The following is a 19505-nucleotide window of genomic DNA, read 5'->3' on the forward strand; positions in this document are numbered from 1 at the left end:
ACACACACACACACACACACACACACACACACACACACACACACACAGTTGTACACACACACACACACACACACACACAATGAATGAATGCAATTTTAAAAAAGATTTATACATTTTTATTTTGAAAAAAGTTTTAAATTATTTATCCAAATATTTTCAATATGTGTACAAACTCCCAGCAACTTTCTCCTTTGGGTTACCTTTCAATCTGTTCATTTTTTATTATTTGCTCAAGTCACTCTTGCTTTGACCAGTGGGAGCTTTCTAGGCTGTCCTTTTGTCCTTATAAAACTATAAAACTTCCACTATAGAATTAGAAAAAAAGTTTTGTGATACTGATTTTTGTGTGTGTGACAGGGATTCTCTGTGTAGCCCTGACTGTCTTTCCCACATGCTGAGATTAAAAGCATGCACGGGCATAGAAGACAAATACTTCTTAGCTATGCCACCAAGTTTCACTGGTGAAGCAGGCCTGAAATTCTAGCTAAAAGAGGATGGAGTTCACTGCGGATCTGGGCCACACAGTGAATTCTGGTTAAACAGGCTGGGCTAGAGCCCAGTGCTAGAGCAGCTTGCCTAGTAGTTGACAGGCAACTACTAGGATACTGAACTCCACCCCCAGTATCACAAAATGTTTTTAGAAATAACATCAAAAGCATAAAACATAAAAATAAAAATCTGGTAAACTGGACTTGTTCAAAATTAACTTTTGTTTTTCAAAATGACAAACCAGGGGCTAGAGAAAGGGCTCAGTGGTTAAGAGCATTGGCTGCTGTTCCAAAGGACATGGATTCAATTCTTAGTACCACATGGCAGCTCACAACTGTCTGTAACTCAAGTCCCAAGGGATCCAATACTACTTCTTCTGGTATTATACTAAACTCAGCATAGCCATATCTGTTTCCCCCCCCCCCCTGCAGGCCCTCCCACCTCACTCTCTGGAATATGCTGGTTCTTCACACAGTAGAAGCATAACCATATTCACAACACAGAACCTGGCCTGACTGGACTCAACCTGAACCAATCATAGTACTTGGCCAAAAATTTGGAAGGGTAAAACAAATAGAGAACCTTGACTTCACTGTCTCTAAGCAACTAAGAAACAAATGAAAATGAGCAAGAAGACATTGCTGAGATCACTTTACTTCATGTACCTTTGAAAGCAAAGAGAGTAAGAAACCATGAACATAGTGATAGCTCATTTTCCTCCTGGATGGGTTTCCTTCGGAAGCCTTGCTACATTTCTGAGTTTGGAACACTGAGGTAACTCAGTTTCCTTCTAATAAACTACCTTTCAAATTCAAAATGGCTTGAGTTAACTTCTTTTACAGATTATAAAACTACTAGAGCCTTATTCTTATTACTATACACACAACTTTTTTAAAAAGATTTCTTTATTTGTCCTGTATACAGTATTCTGTCTGCATGTACATCTGCACACCAGATCTCATTATAGACAGTTGTGAGCCACCACATGGTTGCTGGGAATTGAACTCAGGACCTTTGGAAGAACAGCCAGTGTTCTTAACCACTGAGTCATCTTTCCAGCCCTAAACACAACTTTTAACTAAGTCACATACAAAGGTGCATGTCTGATTCCCAGCCTTAAAAAAGCAAAGTCAAACAAAACTAAAAAAACTTGGAGAGACAACTCTCCCACACCACCCCATCCCAAAAGAAGAAAGTGGAAAAAAATCTACCAGGTAGTGGTGAGGCACACCTTTAATTCCAACACTCAGGAAGCAAAGGCAGGTAGATATCTGTGTTCAGGGCTTGCCTGGTGTTCCAGGACAGCCAGGGATACCCAGAGAAACGCTGTCTCAAAATAAAAGAGAGAGAGAGAAAGCAAGCAAGCAAGCATTGCCAGGCAGCCCATAAAATTTTTGCTTTAATGGCTAGACTAGACAGATGGCTTAGTGGTTAAGAGCACTGTCTACTCTTCCAGAGGTCCTGAGTTCAATTCCCGGTATCCACATGGTGGCTCACAGCCATCTATAATGTGATCTGGTGCCCTCTTCTGGCATGTAGGTATACATGTAGATAGAGAACTCAAACATAAAATAAAATTTTAAAATTTTTAGAAGTGTCATAAAAATATAAAGGTAATTGTCTAGTTCTAATTCTGTCATAGATCTTTTGGTTTTGGTGGTAGCTAAGTGCATAAAATACATTCAATACTAAAAGCGTAAAATTAATGTCAAGTTCCATGGCTTCCATCCGAAACACCTGTAGAGAAGTTCAGAATTGTACAAACTTAGGATCTACTTAATTTTAGTGTATGAAATTTTCTTTTGTTTTTTTCAAAATTTTGTATAAAATTTTGTTTTTGTTTTTTGTTTTTTTGTTTTTTTTGTTTTTTCTTTGTATAGCCTTGGCTTTTTCCTGGACTTACTCTATAGACTAGGCTGGCCTCAAACTCAGAGATCAGCCTGCTTCTGCCTCTCTAAGTGCTGAGTTACAGAGTTACAGGTATGTACCACTGTGACCAGCTAAAATTTTTATTTGCAAAAAATTTTTTTAAACAAATTTATGAAATTTACAAGAAGTCTGAGTTAGGGTCACAGGATAGTCAGTTCTCTAGATTTGGTATTTTACCAAATCTTTAAAGATGACTAACAGATTGTATTTTTTCAAAGTGTTTATTTACTTTATAATTTATAATATGCCTAGTATAGAGGCTGAAATATTCCAGACATCTAAGCATATTAATCTTATTTAGGAAGTCTAATCACAGGAATCTCATTTCCCCCTTTTTCTTTATGGCTTTTTTTTTTTTTTTTTTTAAGCATCTACCCTTTCTCAGCCTTCTATTTATATCTTTCTTCTTCTTTTTTTGAGTTTTTCGAGACAGGGTTTCTCTGTGTGGTCCTGGCTGTCATGGAACTCACTCTGTAGACCACGCTGACCTCAAACTCAGAGATCCACCTGCCTCTGCCTCCCAAGTGCTGGGATTAAAGGCATGCATCACCACGCCTTTATTTTTTTATTTTCTTTTATTTTTAAAGAGCAGTATCTTTGACTTTAAAGTACTTGGAAATCTTCAACTGGAAGCTATGAACCTACTTTGTCATGTAATGAAAACAAAGATAATCTTTTCAACAAAACCTTTATCTTCAAACATTATATAACGGCCTAGTAACTTTCATTTTTTAAAGTTATTTATCTTACTGTTTCTTCTAACTAGTAAATACTAAATTTTTATGGAAGCAGACAGTAAAGTTAACAGGATGACTATAAAATTGGAAACAACAAAATTATAGATCTTAGGTTGGGTATAGTGGTATGCCTATAAGCCAGTACTATGGGAGGTGAAGCAAGAGAACTAAATCTAAAAACCTAGGCTACATAGCAAATTCTAGACCAGCATCAGCTATGTATATATCCCTTTCAGCAAATGCAATATACCAGACAGATTAGGGGTAAAATAAATTTACTTTACTGACTATTAAGGTAAAGTAAGGATATAAATAGAGATCTAAATTAGAAAACACCTGTTTCTTTATGACTCTTTCAGATGCTTTGCTATTCAAAGCATCCAGTCATTATAATTCAAATTCCAGAGAAACCACGGCCTCTGCTTCAGTTCCTATGTCCAGGCTTCTTAAGGTACCTATATAATGGACTATAAACTACAGTCTGAAATAAACTCTTTTCTCCTCAAGAGTTCTGTTAAGTGTTTTATCACAGCAACAAAAAGTAAACTAAGATACTTTAATGAAATGAAATTAGATGCATGTTTTCATAAGTTCCAACATATTTATGTTAAATAAATGGCTTTGGGTTAGATGATTTTAAAGTTTTCAGTAAGTAGTACAATTCCATGAATGCAAGACAAGCCAGCTTATGTAATGTTTTCCCTCTAGTTTACCTAATTATAAAATAAATCTTTCTGAATTAATGTTTCAGATTACTGATTATTTAAATATTAATAGCGTGATGTCCTATAATTGAAACGTATCTACAATCTATTCCAGTTTTTGAAAGTTTTACTTGATAGTCTAATGTGCTTGTACACTGATACTACAATGTAGAAGTAAAACAAGTATGCCATAAAAACACCTTCCCTAAAATTACTGTACTAACACCAGACAAATTTTGATATTTTCCTACTTGGATTCTCAACTGACATAGTTACTGACAGCAATGCAGAAAACATCTACAATAAAAACTTTTAAAAGTTAAGCAAAGCAGAGACAAGCAGAAATAAGAAAGAGGTTAGAGAGAGAAAATAAAACAAGTCCTAATGATCTACTTGGTCCTTGAATTCACTCTTGTCCTTCCAGCTTAAAAAAAGCATGGCATGAAATTTTCTTACTTAAGCTTGTTTAAAATGGCTTGTCAACATGTGAAAACAAAGAGTCTATTCAATGAAGTCAGAGATATTTCAACGTGAGTGCCAGGCAGAAACTGCAGAGTACTGTGATGAGATAGTTCTGAGATCCATCCTCCTTAGAGGAAAAAAACACTATGATCTAGTGGCAGTATCATCCATGATACACATACCACAAACTTGACAGGCCTTGCCTGAGTACTCTTCGGAAATGACACTAACAATACACAAACGAGCAGCACACAAGTCCAGAAAGCCCAAATAGAGTAGAAAAAAATGTACATCAGGACTGGCATAGTGGCACATTCCTTTAATCTAATACTAGGGAGGCAAAGCAGGTATAAATCTGTGGATTTGAGGCCAGCCAGGACTATGGGAAGACTCTCTCAAAAACAAAAATAAAACAAAAGCAAACAAACAAAGAATTGCATCAAGATAAGAAATAAAATGCTACCAAAACCAGAGCTGGGCATGGTAGTCACATCTTTAATCCCAGCACTTGGGAGGCAGAGGCCAGTGGGCCTGTGTGAGTCAGAGGCCAAGCCTGGTCTATAGAGTGAGTTCTAGGACAGCAGAGAGATACCCAGTAAGACCCTGTCTCAACCCCCTACCACAAAAAGCTACAAAACATGTCAGTCAAAGCCGAGAATGGTAGGTCATGCCAGAGGCTCCACTTCAGAGGCTGAGACAGAATAACTACTGGTGTAACATTTTAATGTTCCAATTATCCCCTGATTTAATGTCTGAAGACAAGCCACCTCAAACTGATTCTTTTTCTCTTCTTTTCTTTTTTTTTTTAACATAATACTCTGGATCATCTGCTTATAAGCATAGATACAGATTTCAGCTCAAGAATCCTGGTTTCAACTAATTTTTCAGACAAATTTTAGATGATTGTAAATATACATATAATTACAAAAAAATAATATAGGAAGATCTCTGGTACACCTTACTCAATTTCTGACAATGAGAACATTTAGAAGGCTACAATTTGACTCATAACAAGAATACAAAGATAAAATCCCTACTTAGCTATCTTACCATCCTTACTCTATCTTTAACTAGCTCTACTTCATTTTTTTTCCCAGCTGGCCTTGAGATCAAGAATCCTGGAACTGAAAACCAGTTTTATCTCATATATTAACTTAGGCACATCTTTGGCTTCTCAACCTCAACTATAAAATTCAAATAATCATCCCTACTTCAGAGAGTTGCACTTAAGGCTTACTGAGTACTGGAATCTGTGCCCTATACTGCTGCAGTCACTTTGCAGACGCACTTTCGTCTTTAGCAACTCTCTGAAGATTATGAACACATAATGAAGATTTTTCTAAAAGTAAATTTGGACAGTTCAGTCCAATCTTACCATTCTATATTCATTTATTCATCATTCAACAAAATCATAACTGTTTATAAATATAGAATGGAAGATGCACAGAGGGTAGATAGAATGTCTTCACAAGTACACAAAAAGGAGAGGTATGAAGTTTAGGGTCTTTTTTGATGACGGGAGCAATATATAACCTGACTCTGCAAGAGGGCATTTATTTTTCTTTCTTTTTTTTTTAATTTTTTATTAATTACACTTTATTCATTTTGTATCCCCCCATAAGCCCCTCCCTATTTATTTTTCACATAAATGGAAAGATGTGAGGTGGAAAAGATGTGGAATATACTATTCTATAGTGTAGGAAAATAAACACAACTAAGGCATCAAAGAAAAAGAAAGGTTATGTGCAGAAACTGAAAAGCAATTCAGTTGGTACTGGGGTCACCCTAAGTCCTTCCTTAAGGGCTTTGAGTGCAAGTACAGATTTTAACTTATATTTTGTCTATAATAAAAATTCAAAGATTTATGAGTAGCATAAATGTAAAGTTTTTGTGTTTGTTTCTTGTTTTTTTTTTTAGACTGGGTTTCTGTGTAACCTTGGCTATCCTGCGACTCCTATAGATGTGGCATACAGGTGCCTACCACAAAGGGCATCCGAAAGACTCTATTCTATTCTTGGGTTCTTCCTCCCAAGTGCTGGAATTAAAGGGTGTTCACCACCACTGCCCAGCTACTTGTTATTTGCATACTTAGATATGTATGTGCTATAATGTTTTAAGGGAACCTGCTGAGAAGTATCCTCTGAGGCACTGTAAGTAAACTACAAATTAATCAGGCAGGTTGAAAAACCAGAAAAGTCTGAAAGAGAAATACCAATATAATTTAATCAGTAATTTAAAAATTAATTAAATTTGGGAAGAAAAGAAACTTTAAATGACTCAGGTTTCAAGTCTTGCTTTTCTGATATAATGAAGAAAACTGATTTGCAAATTTTTCTTCTATCTTAACCTATTTTTCTTAATTCCACACTATAGCTTAAGCTGACCGAATTATTATTTTTAATTACTTTATTTTTTTATTAATTATAATTTGTTCATTTTGTATCCCAGATGTGGCCCCTCCCTCATCCCCCTCATAATCCCACCCTTTCTCCTTCTTCTCCTCCCATGCCCCTCCCCCAGTCCAATGATTGGGGAGGTCCTCCTCTCCTTCCATCTGACCCTAGCCTATCAGGTCTCATCAGGACTGGCTGCATTGTCTTTCTCTGTGGCCTGGTAATGCTGCTCCCCCTTCAGGGGCAGGTGATCAAAGAGCTAGCTGAGTTCATGTCAGAGACAGTCCCTGTTCCCCTTACTAGGGAACCCACTTGGACACTGAGCTGCCATAGGCTACATCTATGCAGGGGTTCTAGATTATCTTCATGCATGGTCCTTGGTTGGAGTATCAGTCTCAGAAAAGACCCCTGTGTCTAGAATTTTGGTTCTGTTGCTCTCCTTGTGGAGCTCCTGTCCCCTCCAGGTGTTTCATCTCCCCTTTCTTTCAAGACACATATGGCATATACTCACTTATAAGTGGATATTAGAAATATAATATAGGCTAAACATATTAAAATCTGTACTCCTAAAGGGCTAAGCAAGAAGGAAGAAAGGCAAAAGGATAGATATTGGAAGAGGGAGAAAACAGGGAACAGGACAGGAGCCTACCACAAAGGGCATCTGAAAGACTCTATCCAGCAGGGTATTAAAGCAAATGCTGAGACTCATAGCCAAAGTCTGGCCAGACTGCAGGGAATCTTATGACTGAATTATTTTTACCTGTAGAATAAAATATATTTTTTTACATGTACAGTAAATAATACGGTCAAGAAATCTGGAAGATTGTAAGTATACTAAATAAAAAGAGAAAATAGCTACTTTTTACATTCAATGTCATAATATGCTCATTAAAAGTAGGATATGGGACCAGGCACAGTGGCAAACACTTTGATCCCAGCACCTGGGAGGAAGAAGCAGAGTTCAAGGACAACCTGGTCTACACAGAGTTACAGGATAGCTAGAGCTACATAGAAGAGAGCCCCTGTTTCAATAAACAAACAAACAAATAAATAAAATACACCTTTTTAAAAAAGTAGAATTTTGAAGCTAGGCATGGTAACACATGCCTTTTGTCTCAATATTCAGGAGGCAGAAGCAGGAGAACCTCTGTGAGTTTAAGGCCAGCATGATCTACACACTGACTACCAGAATCTGGGGTCATGTACTCACAAAAGCTAAAACCAGGACTCCTACATTTGTTCATTCACTGGTGTATTCCTAATGTTTAGCACGCTTGGCACTCAATAAAAACATTCCCTAGAAATGTATGTGAATGAGGAAAGAAAAGCCATTCAATTTTAAGAAAGGTTCTATATTGGTCCCAGTGCTGAAAGGGTATTTCCTCCTACTCTTTCTTTATTAAACGAGCCTTCTGTATCTGGAGTGAGCTCTCCTTTCAGATATCTAAACAAACTGCAGATAGACTATTTAGTAAAGGTTACATAATCTTTTTACCTAACTAAATTATTAACTATAATATTGTAACAGAAGCCTTAATTTAGGAACTGGAGAGGCCACTCAGTTGTTTAGAGGACTTCTTGCTCTCCTTCAATTCCCAGCATCCACATGCTGGCTCACAACCATCCATAACTCCAGTATCAGGAGATTTGACATCTTCTTTGGCCTCCTTGGGTAGCAGGCATGCATGTGGCATACAGACACACATAGGCAAAACACAATATAAAATGAACAAACAAAATCTAAAATGAACAAACAAATGTGCCTCGTTTTTAAGCTCGACTCCGTTTTACAGTTTAAAAATGTTATTCAGGGCAGGTATGTATTCAAATACAAGCATTTAAAAAATGCTACCATACAAAAGCAAGGAGTTCATGAGCCAGTCTATGCTAAATAGCAACATTCTGCCTTTGAAAAAAAATAATAATAAGACAAATACGTGTTTGCTTTCAGTTTATCATCTTACCAGGTCTTTCCTTTCCTGTGCCTTTTGACTCAGCAAATTTTTGTATCAAACTTTCAATTGTAGTATTGGCCATATTATTTATAAATTCTTCATGAACCTTTTAAAAAAAACAAAGTTTTTTCTTTATTTTTTTTTAAACTAACATTCTTATTTTAATTCAGAAAACTACTACAAAGCAATTTCAAAGCAAGTTCACCAGAATTTTATTTTTTAACTTCCCATGCTATTTCCTAACTATGTTGACAGATTTCTGGACATCAACTTCTGTTAAGACATTGCCTTGTAGGTAATTTATTATTGCCACTTTTGATTATTTTATAAACAGAATTCTTATGATAAATAAAACTTATAAAGGCAATATCTGCATTTTTAATAGCAAAGGAAAAGACCTTTTCTCTCTCTCTCTCCTTATTGCAATACACTCCAAATTATCACTAAACACATTCTCAACACTTCCACATTTAAATCTGCATATTACTGAGTTTGTTCTAACCTTAAAGCAGTAAAACTTGGAAAGACGTACTCAGAAGTTGGTAATGTCCAATTAATAAAAAAGACTCACAGTTAACTCTCAGAAGTATGTAAGCCTTTAAAATAAAGAGTTGTTTAGTATATACTAACTATATGGTTAGCTATATAGTAATACTGGTAAGTATAGTTATATAGTAACTATAATTTTATAGTACTTAGTTACTTTAAAAAAATTTATATTGGGACTTAGTGGTTGCTCTTTCAGAGGACCCAAGTTCAATTCCCATCACCCACTGAAGAGGCTCATAGACATCAATATCTCCACCTTCAACAGAATCTGACACCTTTCACCTCGAAGCACCTTTAGTCGTCATGTGTACATTTAAAAACAGTAAAAAATAAATCTTAAAAAAATTATAAATTACCAGCGAATGCCTTTAATCCCAGCACTTACAAGGTAGGGACAGGCAGATCTCAGTTTGAGGCCAGCCTGCTCTACAGAGTGAGTTCTAGGACAACCAGGGTTATACAAAAAACTTTGTCTCAAAAAGCAAATAATAATAATGAATTATCATGCTTAGTGATCAATAAAAAAAAAAAAACATGTAAACATCTATTCTTCATCTGAAACAATTCAGTATCATACATATGGTTTCCAAGTAATGTGATAAAAGATCTAATAAAGAACATAAAATTTTCATAAACCACTTCAACATAAAGACAAATATTTACCTGGCCTATTTGTAAATGAATTTCCTTTATAGCATTTGACAAGGATCCTATAATTTCTTTTATGTGAATGAGATGAGTTTCTTCAATATCTTGAAATTTCTGGGTTTGAAATATAAAAGTTTTGATTATGAAATACATAAATACATAAAACTATATATTCTGAAATCAAGACAAGTTTTAGAAACCATTTCAATATAGGTAACTAAATTAAAATAGCACTATGTTTAAAATGCTTCTAGACAAAAAGATCTAATAAAGTTAAATTTTTGTTATCCCATTTTCTTAGGCAAATGTAATCTTTTTTTTCAAGAGTCCGAATATACTACAAGTTACATTCTACAATCAGGATTTTAAAAACTTAGTAGGTGCATAAGATAACCGTATTACAAAAACCAGAGAAAAGTTTCCAAAATTGAGCTGGTGCTGGCAGAGCAAAAAAGCCTTACCATTTAACTCTAAAGTCTATACCATCTGCCCAAAGAATCTCAACCTGCCTAACTTTTGAAAAGTTAATAAATTAAAGTCTGTGATCAAAGAACCTTGAAACACATAAGCAATCTTTCTCAGCGGTTCTCCAAGGAAGGTGAGAATGCCCCAGAATGGGAGGAGGGGGTGTCACACCAGCGCATGGGTCTCTGGGATGCCTGGACAGAGAGACAAGGGCAATGCTACAGGACAGGAACTTCCCAGTTATGACATCTCTAACCCAGAGAATACCACTGCTAGCTTTTGCTTTGCAAAAACAAATGATCAAAACCCCCCTGAGAAATACTGAAATAATGGAACCTACTTCACTTTACTTACCCCAGCATTTTCTAAACTTGTTCAACCTTTGAGTGTTTTCTCCTTCCCTAAAATACAATTTTCTGTTCTAGTGCACAGATTATTTTTTTAATCAAATTAAATCAATTCTAAAGAATGGGCCTAAATTTCCAATTATTTTTCTCAGGTTAAGATATAAAATTAAATTCTCTCTCCTCACATTAATGTCCAAATTTATTCAGCACTGAGTTACTTGATCAGAAATCATTAATACAGACAGATTAATATCTACATTTGTGTGGATCAGTTAAAAATCTATCAATAAAGTCAAAACTATGATTTTTATTTATGTGTGAACTGAACTAAGCGCTCCCAAAAATCCATCAGCCTCAGTGATGAGGCTGACAGATGAGAGTGACTCATCCTGTCCATGCTAATAAAATATCAATTTCAAGGTCCTGAGCTATCTTTAAGAAGGAACGTAAGAACATCCAGGCTAGAGAACTGGCTCAGGGCCTGAGAATACCTACAGCTTTTGTATTGGCCCAAGGTCAGTTCCCAGCACCTAGTCAGATGGCTTGTAACAGGCTGTACCTCCAGCTACAGAAATTCTGAGGCCTTCTTCTCATCTCAGCAGACACCCATGAACACAAAGAGATCCACATAAATAAATCTTTAGAGGAGGAGAGATACTTGAGGAATGTCCAACGGGAGGATGATTCTAAATCCGTAATAGAAGAAATGGTCCAGGGGCTGGAGAGATGGCTCAGCACTGGTTGAGAGTGCTCTCTGCAACAGCACTGGCTTCTCTTGCAGTGGACCCGGTTCAGTTCCAAGCACACACACAGTGATTCACAACCATCCCTAATTCCAGAAGATCTGTTCCTCCTTCTGACCTCTGCAGGCACCTTGTACATGATACACCTAACACATGCAGGCAAAATGCTTACACAAAATAAAAAGTATTTAATAAAAAATTAAAAAAAGAATGAGCCTCAGCTTAAAAGTCAAAAATTTATTAACAAAGTATTTTCCCATAAGCAAATACAACTAAATATAGTGAAACTGACTCATACAACTAGTCTCATATGATCCCCTACTTCTAAGGAAAGTGTCTTCATATTTTTCACGTGTCTGCGTGTTTTGCCTGAATGCATATCTGTGCACCATGTGCTTGCTGTGCCTGAAATGGTGTTAGATCCCCTGGAACAGGAGTAACAAATAGTTGTGAGCTGCCATGTAGGTGCTGAGACTTGAACCCAGGTCTTCTGAAAGGTGGCCAGTGTTCTCAACCACTGAGCCAACTCTCCTCGTCCTAGTCAGAAGTATCTTGAAACATGAATCCACATTTAACTCAGTGCACACGTCAGATACAATTCTGAGACTGCGGAATTTTTCCTTTAGGATACAAAAGCACACCAATACCTACTGTTATTACTCAAAATTAGTCACTACCTCAGGGGGTCTAAGATCCTGTTCTGGCCTGAGACACCCACACCCACATGGCACAATTCACCAGACATACATTCATGCATACACATAAATAAAAAGATTTAAAAAAAAAAAAAAAAAAGGAAGGGGGAGAAATAATAGGAATCTGTTTTAGTGGTATGTGACAACTTACAGGTACTGCTACAGGTGGAAGGCTAAACAAGAAGGTCATGAGTTTGAGGCCAGCCTGGGATACATGGGGAGAGCCTGGTGAAAATTTAACAGATTAAGAGAAGGCTCGCAGTTAAAAGCATGTACTGCACTTGCAGAGGACCCGAAGGCTTACAAATGGCCAGCTCCAGGTGATTCCATGCCCTCTTCTGGCCTGTGTGGGTACACATTACATAATTAAAAATATATGTATCTTAAGAAAAAATAAAAACAATACTAGGCAGTTGTGTGTGTGTGTGTGTGTATGTGTGTGTGCACGTATGCAAGTGCACACTATACAAGCTGTGAGAAAAGAGAAAGACACAGGAAAATGTAAAATTTAGCAAGAATTATTTAAATCAGAATAAACATCTCTCTTCACAAGTAGTGTGGTCTCAATTCTGTTTAAGTAATTAATGTTCATTTACAAATGGCAGAGTAAATAATTAAAATGCTATTTTGAAGAAAATGCAATGAGAGCAGAAAAGGAAATGGAAGGATGAATGCTGAAAAATATTTGTAAAATGTCTTTTAAAAATTGCAAAGCTGTGTGTTTGCATACACCATTAAACTTAACATTTGGAAGGCAGAGGCAGATGAATTTCTATGAGTTCAATGCCAGCCTCGTCTATATAGTGAGTTCCCAGTAAGCCAGGGCTACACAGTGAAACCCTACTTCGGGGGAAGGGAAAAAATTAACATCAAAATGAGGTAAAGTGGCACCAGCCCGTAATTCCAGCACTCAAGAGATTAACACAAGATTATAAACTAGAGGCCTATACAGAATCTAAAAATCAAACTCACAAAACAAACAACTCGTGTGTGTGTGTTTATAAAACTACAGGTCTGAGTTGAACCCTGGATTCCACAAAGTGGAAGGAGATACCGCACTCCATAGAGCTGTTCTCTGCGCTATACACAAACACAGATTTAAAAAAAAATTAGTGAGTGGAGAAATGGCTCAGTGGTTAAGTGCACTGGCTGCTCTCCCAGAGGACCCATGTTCAATTCTCAGCACCCGCATGAGGGCTTACAACTGTCTAGAACTCCAGTTCCAAGAGAACTGATGCCCTCTTCTGGCCTATGCAGGTAAAACTCCCATAAAATATTTTTTTGAATTTAAAAAATGTTAAAGTAACATTAATGCAATAAAGAAAAATACTTAACAGATTCTAATTCCTACTCTAATTTAAATGATTAACTAACAAATCAATAGCAACTGCTTTATAAATGTGTCCTTAATGACTTAGGAGACAAAACAGGATTTGTTGCAGTCTGTACTTGCCTTCCTTACAACAGAAACTTCCATTTTTAGAGCATCTCATTTAATACAACTAAAGCCATCTTTTCTACACAACACAACCAATGAAATCTTCTGCAATCATTATTTATGGCTGTGCTGACACAGCAAGTCCCAGTTTTCTTTGTCTCTGGCTTTCACTTGGATTTCAGCGTCTCTTCCTCTATCAAGTTCTCAATGACCCCATGCAAATCAACATGAAGTCATCATGGCTTTGTGAACTCACACTATTTTATAAAGGCTCAGCTTATAATTTCTTACTCAAAGTCTTGAGGCCAAGCATCTTTTAGAATTCAATTTTTTTGGATTTTTAAAATAAATACACATTGTACTATAAAATATGACATATTTTATACTATCAGTACAATCTGATGCTTATTAATCACATTAACATTTCTGAAGAGAGCATGTACATTCAGTCCTAGGTAAAATTATAAACAGCTTCACAGAGATTCAGGTCAAGTTTTGCTGTCAAGACTTATAGTAAAAACAACTCTGGACTTCCAGTGCTACAGCAGCACCTGCTATCTCAAAGTCAACATGCTCTCTAACTGAACACCTGACCACTTCTCACAGGTCACCTAAGTGCTTACGAAGCCTCTCCCACTTCTCTATCCATGCATGTGACAAGTCAAGATTTGAAAATGATCTCATCTCCCTGAGAATTTCTCTCCCTCCCTAATCCCTGAGATTTCAACAGCATTTTGCAGCCTTCCTCCAAATTGAACCGTTAAGACCCTCATCCTTCTCACCTGACTATTATGCTGACCTCCAAACTGGACTACTCATCAATTCTGGGGCTAGAATAATACATTCTCCACAAAACTGCCAGAACTAACTTTTAAAATACAGATGCAATCATGTTACAACAAAATTTAAGTGGCTATCAGGCTGCCAGCTGCTCCTAGGAGAACAACTAATCCTTCGTATATTGTAGTCTTCACCCATTTTTTTTAAAGCTCGTTTCTTTTAACTATTTCCTTTTTATTTTTCTCAGTTTTCCTTTACTTTGTAGAATATAGCATCCATCTATTTTATACTTTTGGACTTTTATCCCAAAGCCTAGGATAACTCTAACCTACTATTCTACTCATTTTTCAAGTCTATTTTATTTCAGTATTTTTAAGTTTTACACTTATTTATTACATTGGGGGGAGGGGTACACCACACCGCACATGGATGTCAGAAGACAACAGGAACAAATTCTCTCCTTTTACCAAATGGACAAGGGACTAAACTCCAGATATTAGGCAGCAAATACCTTTACTTGCCAACCCCAAATCTTAATTTTAAATGTCACTTTCCCAAAACAAATCTTCCAACCTCCTGGTTTAAATTTGGTTAGTCTTATTAGTCTATCTCCTAAAAGCCTAGTCCTTTCCTTTACAACATTCATAAAAATTTGTTACTTTATATGCATGTATTTCATGTCTGCCCCATCCTCTGTACTGTCAACTGAATACTCCTGCATTTAGCACAGTGCCTTTGGGGCATAACAGGTAAACATGGATGTGAGTACCTGCATACAAGTACATATACCCTTTGGTTTCTGAGGTGTAAGTTGTTCATTTCCTCAAGTGAAGAGACAGAAAAAGAACTAGCAATCAAAGTGTCAGTTATCAAGACTTAGTATCTAATATATGCCCACCAAAAGAGAAAAACTATTTTAACTGCTGAGAAAAATAAAAATAAATGAAGTATCCAGTCCTTGTCCTCGTATAATTTACATGTGGAAAAGACACAGCACAGAAAAGGAGTGAAGGAGCCGGTGTTCCAGAAAGTCCCATCATTAGCCTCATGCCCTGAGCTGCAGCACACCATAAAAACATGCAACATGATATGGTAAGCTTTGACTGGTCCTCTATTATCTACTAGATGAAATTAAATTCCTGATGTCTTAAATGGTGCTGGGTGCTAAGAACATAAGAAGAGTTGAGAGCAGAAATGTTATTAGGTAGGATTCATAAAGTGCACCTACCTTAAAATAGGCCTTCAACTAGGACCGAAAAGAATACCAAATTACATATAATTTATCCCAAGTTAAAAGAGCACAAACATTTTCCTTGTCTACCTTCATTCACTAAAATTTCAGTCCTTTGAGAAGAGGGTTTTTCACTGTTTTGTTCACTGTCATGTCTTCAGCTCTCAGCATCTTCTATTTTCTTCTTACACAGAAGTCATATAATCAGGACTCAAGCCTGACAAGCAGCACTGTCTTCGCCATCTACCAAGCCTTCATTTTCCTCAAGTATCTCCAAACAGCTCTTCTCATTTATCTGAATAACCCTTAGGACTGTTATCGTCTGAAAGTGCACTGTCTATCACAGGCTCATGTGTCTGCACACTTGGTCCCGGCTGGTTCAACTGTTTGGAAGATCATGGAATCCTTTGGACAAATGTGCTTGGCTGGTAGATAGAGAAGACAGGGCCAGGGCTTGAGGAGTCTAGGCTGGTCTACTTCCACACTGAACCTTTGCTTCCCGACCCACTGAGATGTAAGAAAATAGCCTCATCTTCTGTCTTCTCTCTCATGAGCAATTGAGCCCTGAGCCGAGGCGGAGGTAGCCCTCCCTTGGGTATTCGGTCACAGTAATGTGAAAAGTAACTGGTATAACAAGCATTAACACTCTGGCATGTTGGCCCTCAATCTCCCAAACAAGATGCCAATGCAAGTCACTACAGCATTGAAATGGTTCATTTAAATTTTTCTAATACTCAGAAAATTAAACAGGAACATTTTATTATTTAATCAATATATACAAATACACGCATCTTGTCTTTAATTTAAAGCCTTAGAAATACCAACCTGAGCTGTTTCTGTCATCTTCTGTTCAAAATCAGCTTTTGTTAATGCATACTTTTCCACATAGAGTTTATAAGTATCTGTAGCTTTCTTAGATTTAACAGCTGCCTGTAGTAAAACAAAAGCATTTTTTAAAGGATGAATTGATTTTATGTGTATGAATGTTTGCCTTCATGTATGTATATCTGTGAACAAAGTGCATACCTAGTGCTCTCAGAAGGCAAAAGAAGGTATCAGGTCTCCTAAAACCAGTTACAGATAGCTGTGATCTACCATGAGTGCTAGGAATCAGACTTCAGTCCTCTGCAAGACTCAAGTGCTCTTAATTGCTGAGCCATCTTTTCTAACCCACCCCCCAAAAACATATTAAACTGATGTTAGCCACTTTTTTTAAAAAAAAAAAAAAATTGATTTATTTATTATTTATGCATTATTCTGCCTGCACGCCAGAAGAGGGCACAGGATAGCATTATAGATAGTTGTTACCCACTGGGAACTGAACTTGTGACCTTTGGAAGAACAGTGAGCTCTCTTAACCTCTGAGCCATCTCTTCAGCCCCGCATTTCTTTCTTAATGTAAGGTAATATGAAGTAACAAAGAGTTTGGCTGGATAAACAACCCTTTATTGCCTTCATCACTTTCTTTTTTATATGCAGACAATAACTCAAGAATTAAACATGGACTCTGTCTAATGGAATGCAGTTCAAAGGATTCAAATATGGCCACTTTATAGTCCAGAATAAGAGCGTATCATCATAAGCAACAGCTGTGAGAAACTTGTAAAGAAACAATGTAAAAAGTACAATTAGAAGGCACTGACATACTCTTCTACAATGCTGGGTTAATTCCTCCTCTCCCATTCATGCACACACACTCCACTTAATGTCTCATTGAAGTCTATAAATCAAACTCAAAATTTAAAGACTCGTTTGGCCATGGAAGTTCTCAGTTTCTAGGATGTTCCAGTAAACCAAATTTGTTTTTATTTTTATCTATTTTGTAAGTTCTCTTTTATATAAAAAAAAAATACTATGGTAATAATATAGTTTTAATTTTATCAGTTACTTATTGCAAATGCTAAATATAATAAGAGAAAAATGAAGTTATATAGGACATCATTTTCTCAAGGACTTTGTAAATAACCTAAATAAGAATAGAAATCAAAAGGTAACAAGACTACAGAAAAAGACCTTGGATGAGATACATTCTGGGGAAAAGATATCCTAGGCAGCTCTGGCTGGGGCAGACACACAGCTATAGTCTTGACTGCTGCAGACAGTGGTATATGGGCAAAAAGAGCACCAGGTCAAGCAGGGGGTCTGGAAGTAGCAGTCCAGCCTTGGGGGTGGCAGGAAAAAGAAGAAATACTACCTACTGTCTAGAGGCTGATCAATTTGACAAAAGAAGACAGGTTACAGAATAAGAGTTCAAAGATGAAGGACAAGCTGTGGGGTGTCAATATAGTAGTATCTCCATATTCTTGATGAGATAACAGATGACCTAATAAGCAACAAATAGTAGGATATGCCAGGTAATCCTAGCCTTGATAAGAACAAAGGAAGTTTCAAACTATGGCGTGGGGGACATATCAGGTAATGAGTCTAGATGATTAAAAGGGGTCTAAAGGAATGCTGAAAATAAAAGCTGTATAACAGGACAGTTGTATAGGACCAATCAGTGCTAATATCTCACTATCTTTAGCTGTGTTTCCAGGACAAGAACTCGAAACAGAAAAACTGTGGGTTGAGATGGGCAAGACATACACATGGTCTTCTCGAAACAATTTTGTGTTCTCTAAAATTCAATAAAAATTATACTAAATACATATACTATATGCTTTCCTGCCTTTAAAAAAAAAGCTTTTATTTATGGCATATGTGTCTGTCATGTGTGTGAATGAATATCCAGCGAGGCCACAGGAAGCCATTAGATTCCCCTGGAACTGGAGTTACAGGCAATCCTAAACTGCCAGACATGAGTGCTGGGACTCCAACTCACAACCATCTCTTCAGCCCCATTCCTGCCTTCTTAAATGAAGTATATATAGGTACCATTTCAACATGTACTGTAAAAAAAAACTGGTCTTAGACCCAGAAGAAAATTAAAATTCTGGACCTACCATTTACTTCCCCTATTACTCTATCTTTGAATTTGACATTGTTCTTACTCCTAATACCAGAATTTTTTAAAGGCTGCATAGTTGCCCAAATAGTGAGATGGTCATGGTTCAGCAAGGAAAGGTGCTTGCCCCCACACCTGAAACCCGGATACAGGAGAGAACTGCATACTGTCTTCTGGCTGTGACACACGCATGCACACAAAGATAAACAAAGAGGAAAAAAGTTAATGCTTATGCTAGAATCTGGCACATAGGCAAATTTATGAAGTAACTGTTAACAGCTGTGTCTGTTTATCTAGCAAAGACTGTCATAGACATCATTAAATTTTGTAATTATATAAAGTTACTGAGTTGCACATCCCTACAGAACATGACTAAAATCTCTCAGAGTTGTACGTTGCTCCTATAGTTTTTTAAAAAAACGTTCTGTCTAGGCATTTGACACTATTTTCTCTAGCATTCTGGCCTTATTCAAACGAACAATTAGATAAAATGTCTTCGTAAAGTTTACTAAGTTCCATCCTAGTAACTCTATATAGCCACGTTTGCCACAATTTACTTCTGAAAAATTTCTAGCCAGGTGTGGTCATACAGACCTTAATCCCAGCACTCAGAATTCAGAGGCAGGTGGATCTCTGTGGGTTTGAGGCCAGTCTGAGCTACAAAGTGAGTTCCAGGACAGCCAGGGCTATTACACAGGGCTGTCTCAAAAAACAAAATCAAATGGCATGGTCATCTGGATTTCTTTTTTAATTTTCTTCTAACTAAAAGTTTTATTTTGCACAAAAGCAATCAACAGTATACTAACCACTTTCTGACTGGATTTAAGGACCAGTCCATGAAATGGATTCCATACCTAAGCTAAAGTAGCTGAGCATCTGAGAATAGGCAAGTCATGGGCCTAGGGAAAAATCTAATACCATTATTCTACTAAAGGAGCGTAGCAATAAAATGACACTGTCTTAGTAAGGGTTCCTTGCTGTGACAAGACACCACGA

At 36.8% G+C, this 19505-nt stretch overlaps 1 protein-coding gene across 1 annotated transcript in view; it reads right to left on the reverse strand.

Moving 5' to 3' along the window:
- Positions 1–19505, reverse strand: part of Fcho2 (FCH and mu domain containing endocytic adaptor 2) — an 83255-nt gene that overhangs the window by 46935 nt on the left and 16815 nt on the right. The window contains exons 5-7 of the mRNA XM_055598392.1: positions 16391–16495; positions 9882–9980; positions 8679–8775 (exon numbers count right to left, since the gene is read on the reverse strand). Coding sequence (XP_055454367.1) covers positions 8679–8775; positions 9882–9980; positions 16391–16495 — 301 coding nt within the window. The remainder of the gene's footprint in view (positions 1–8678; positions 8776–9881; positions 9981–16390; positions 16496–19505) is intronic.

The sequence above is a fragment of the Psammomys obesus genome, unplaced genomic scaffold (genome assembly GCF_907164565.1).
Source record: "Psammomys obesus unplaced genomic scaffold, mPsaObe1.curated_primary_1811, whole genome shotgun sequence".
Classification (NCBI taxonomy): domain Eukaryota; kingdom Metazoa; phylum Chordata; class Mammalia; order Rodentia; family Muridae; genus Psammomys; species Psammomys obesus.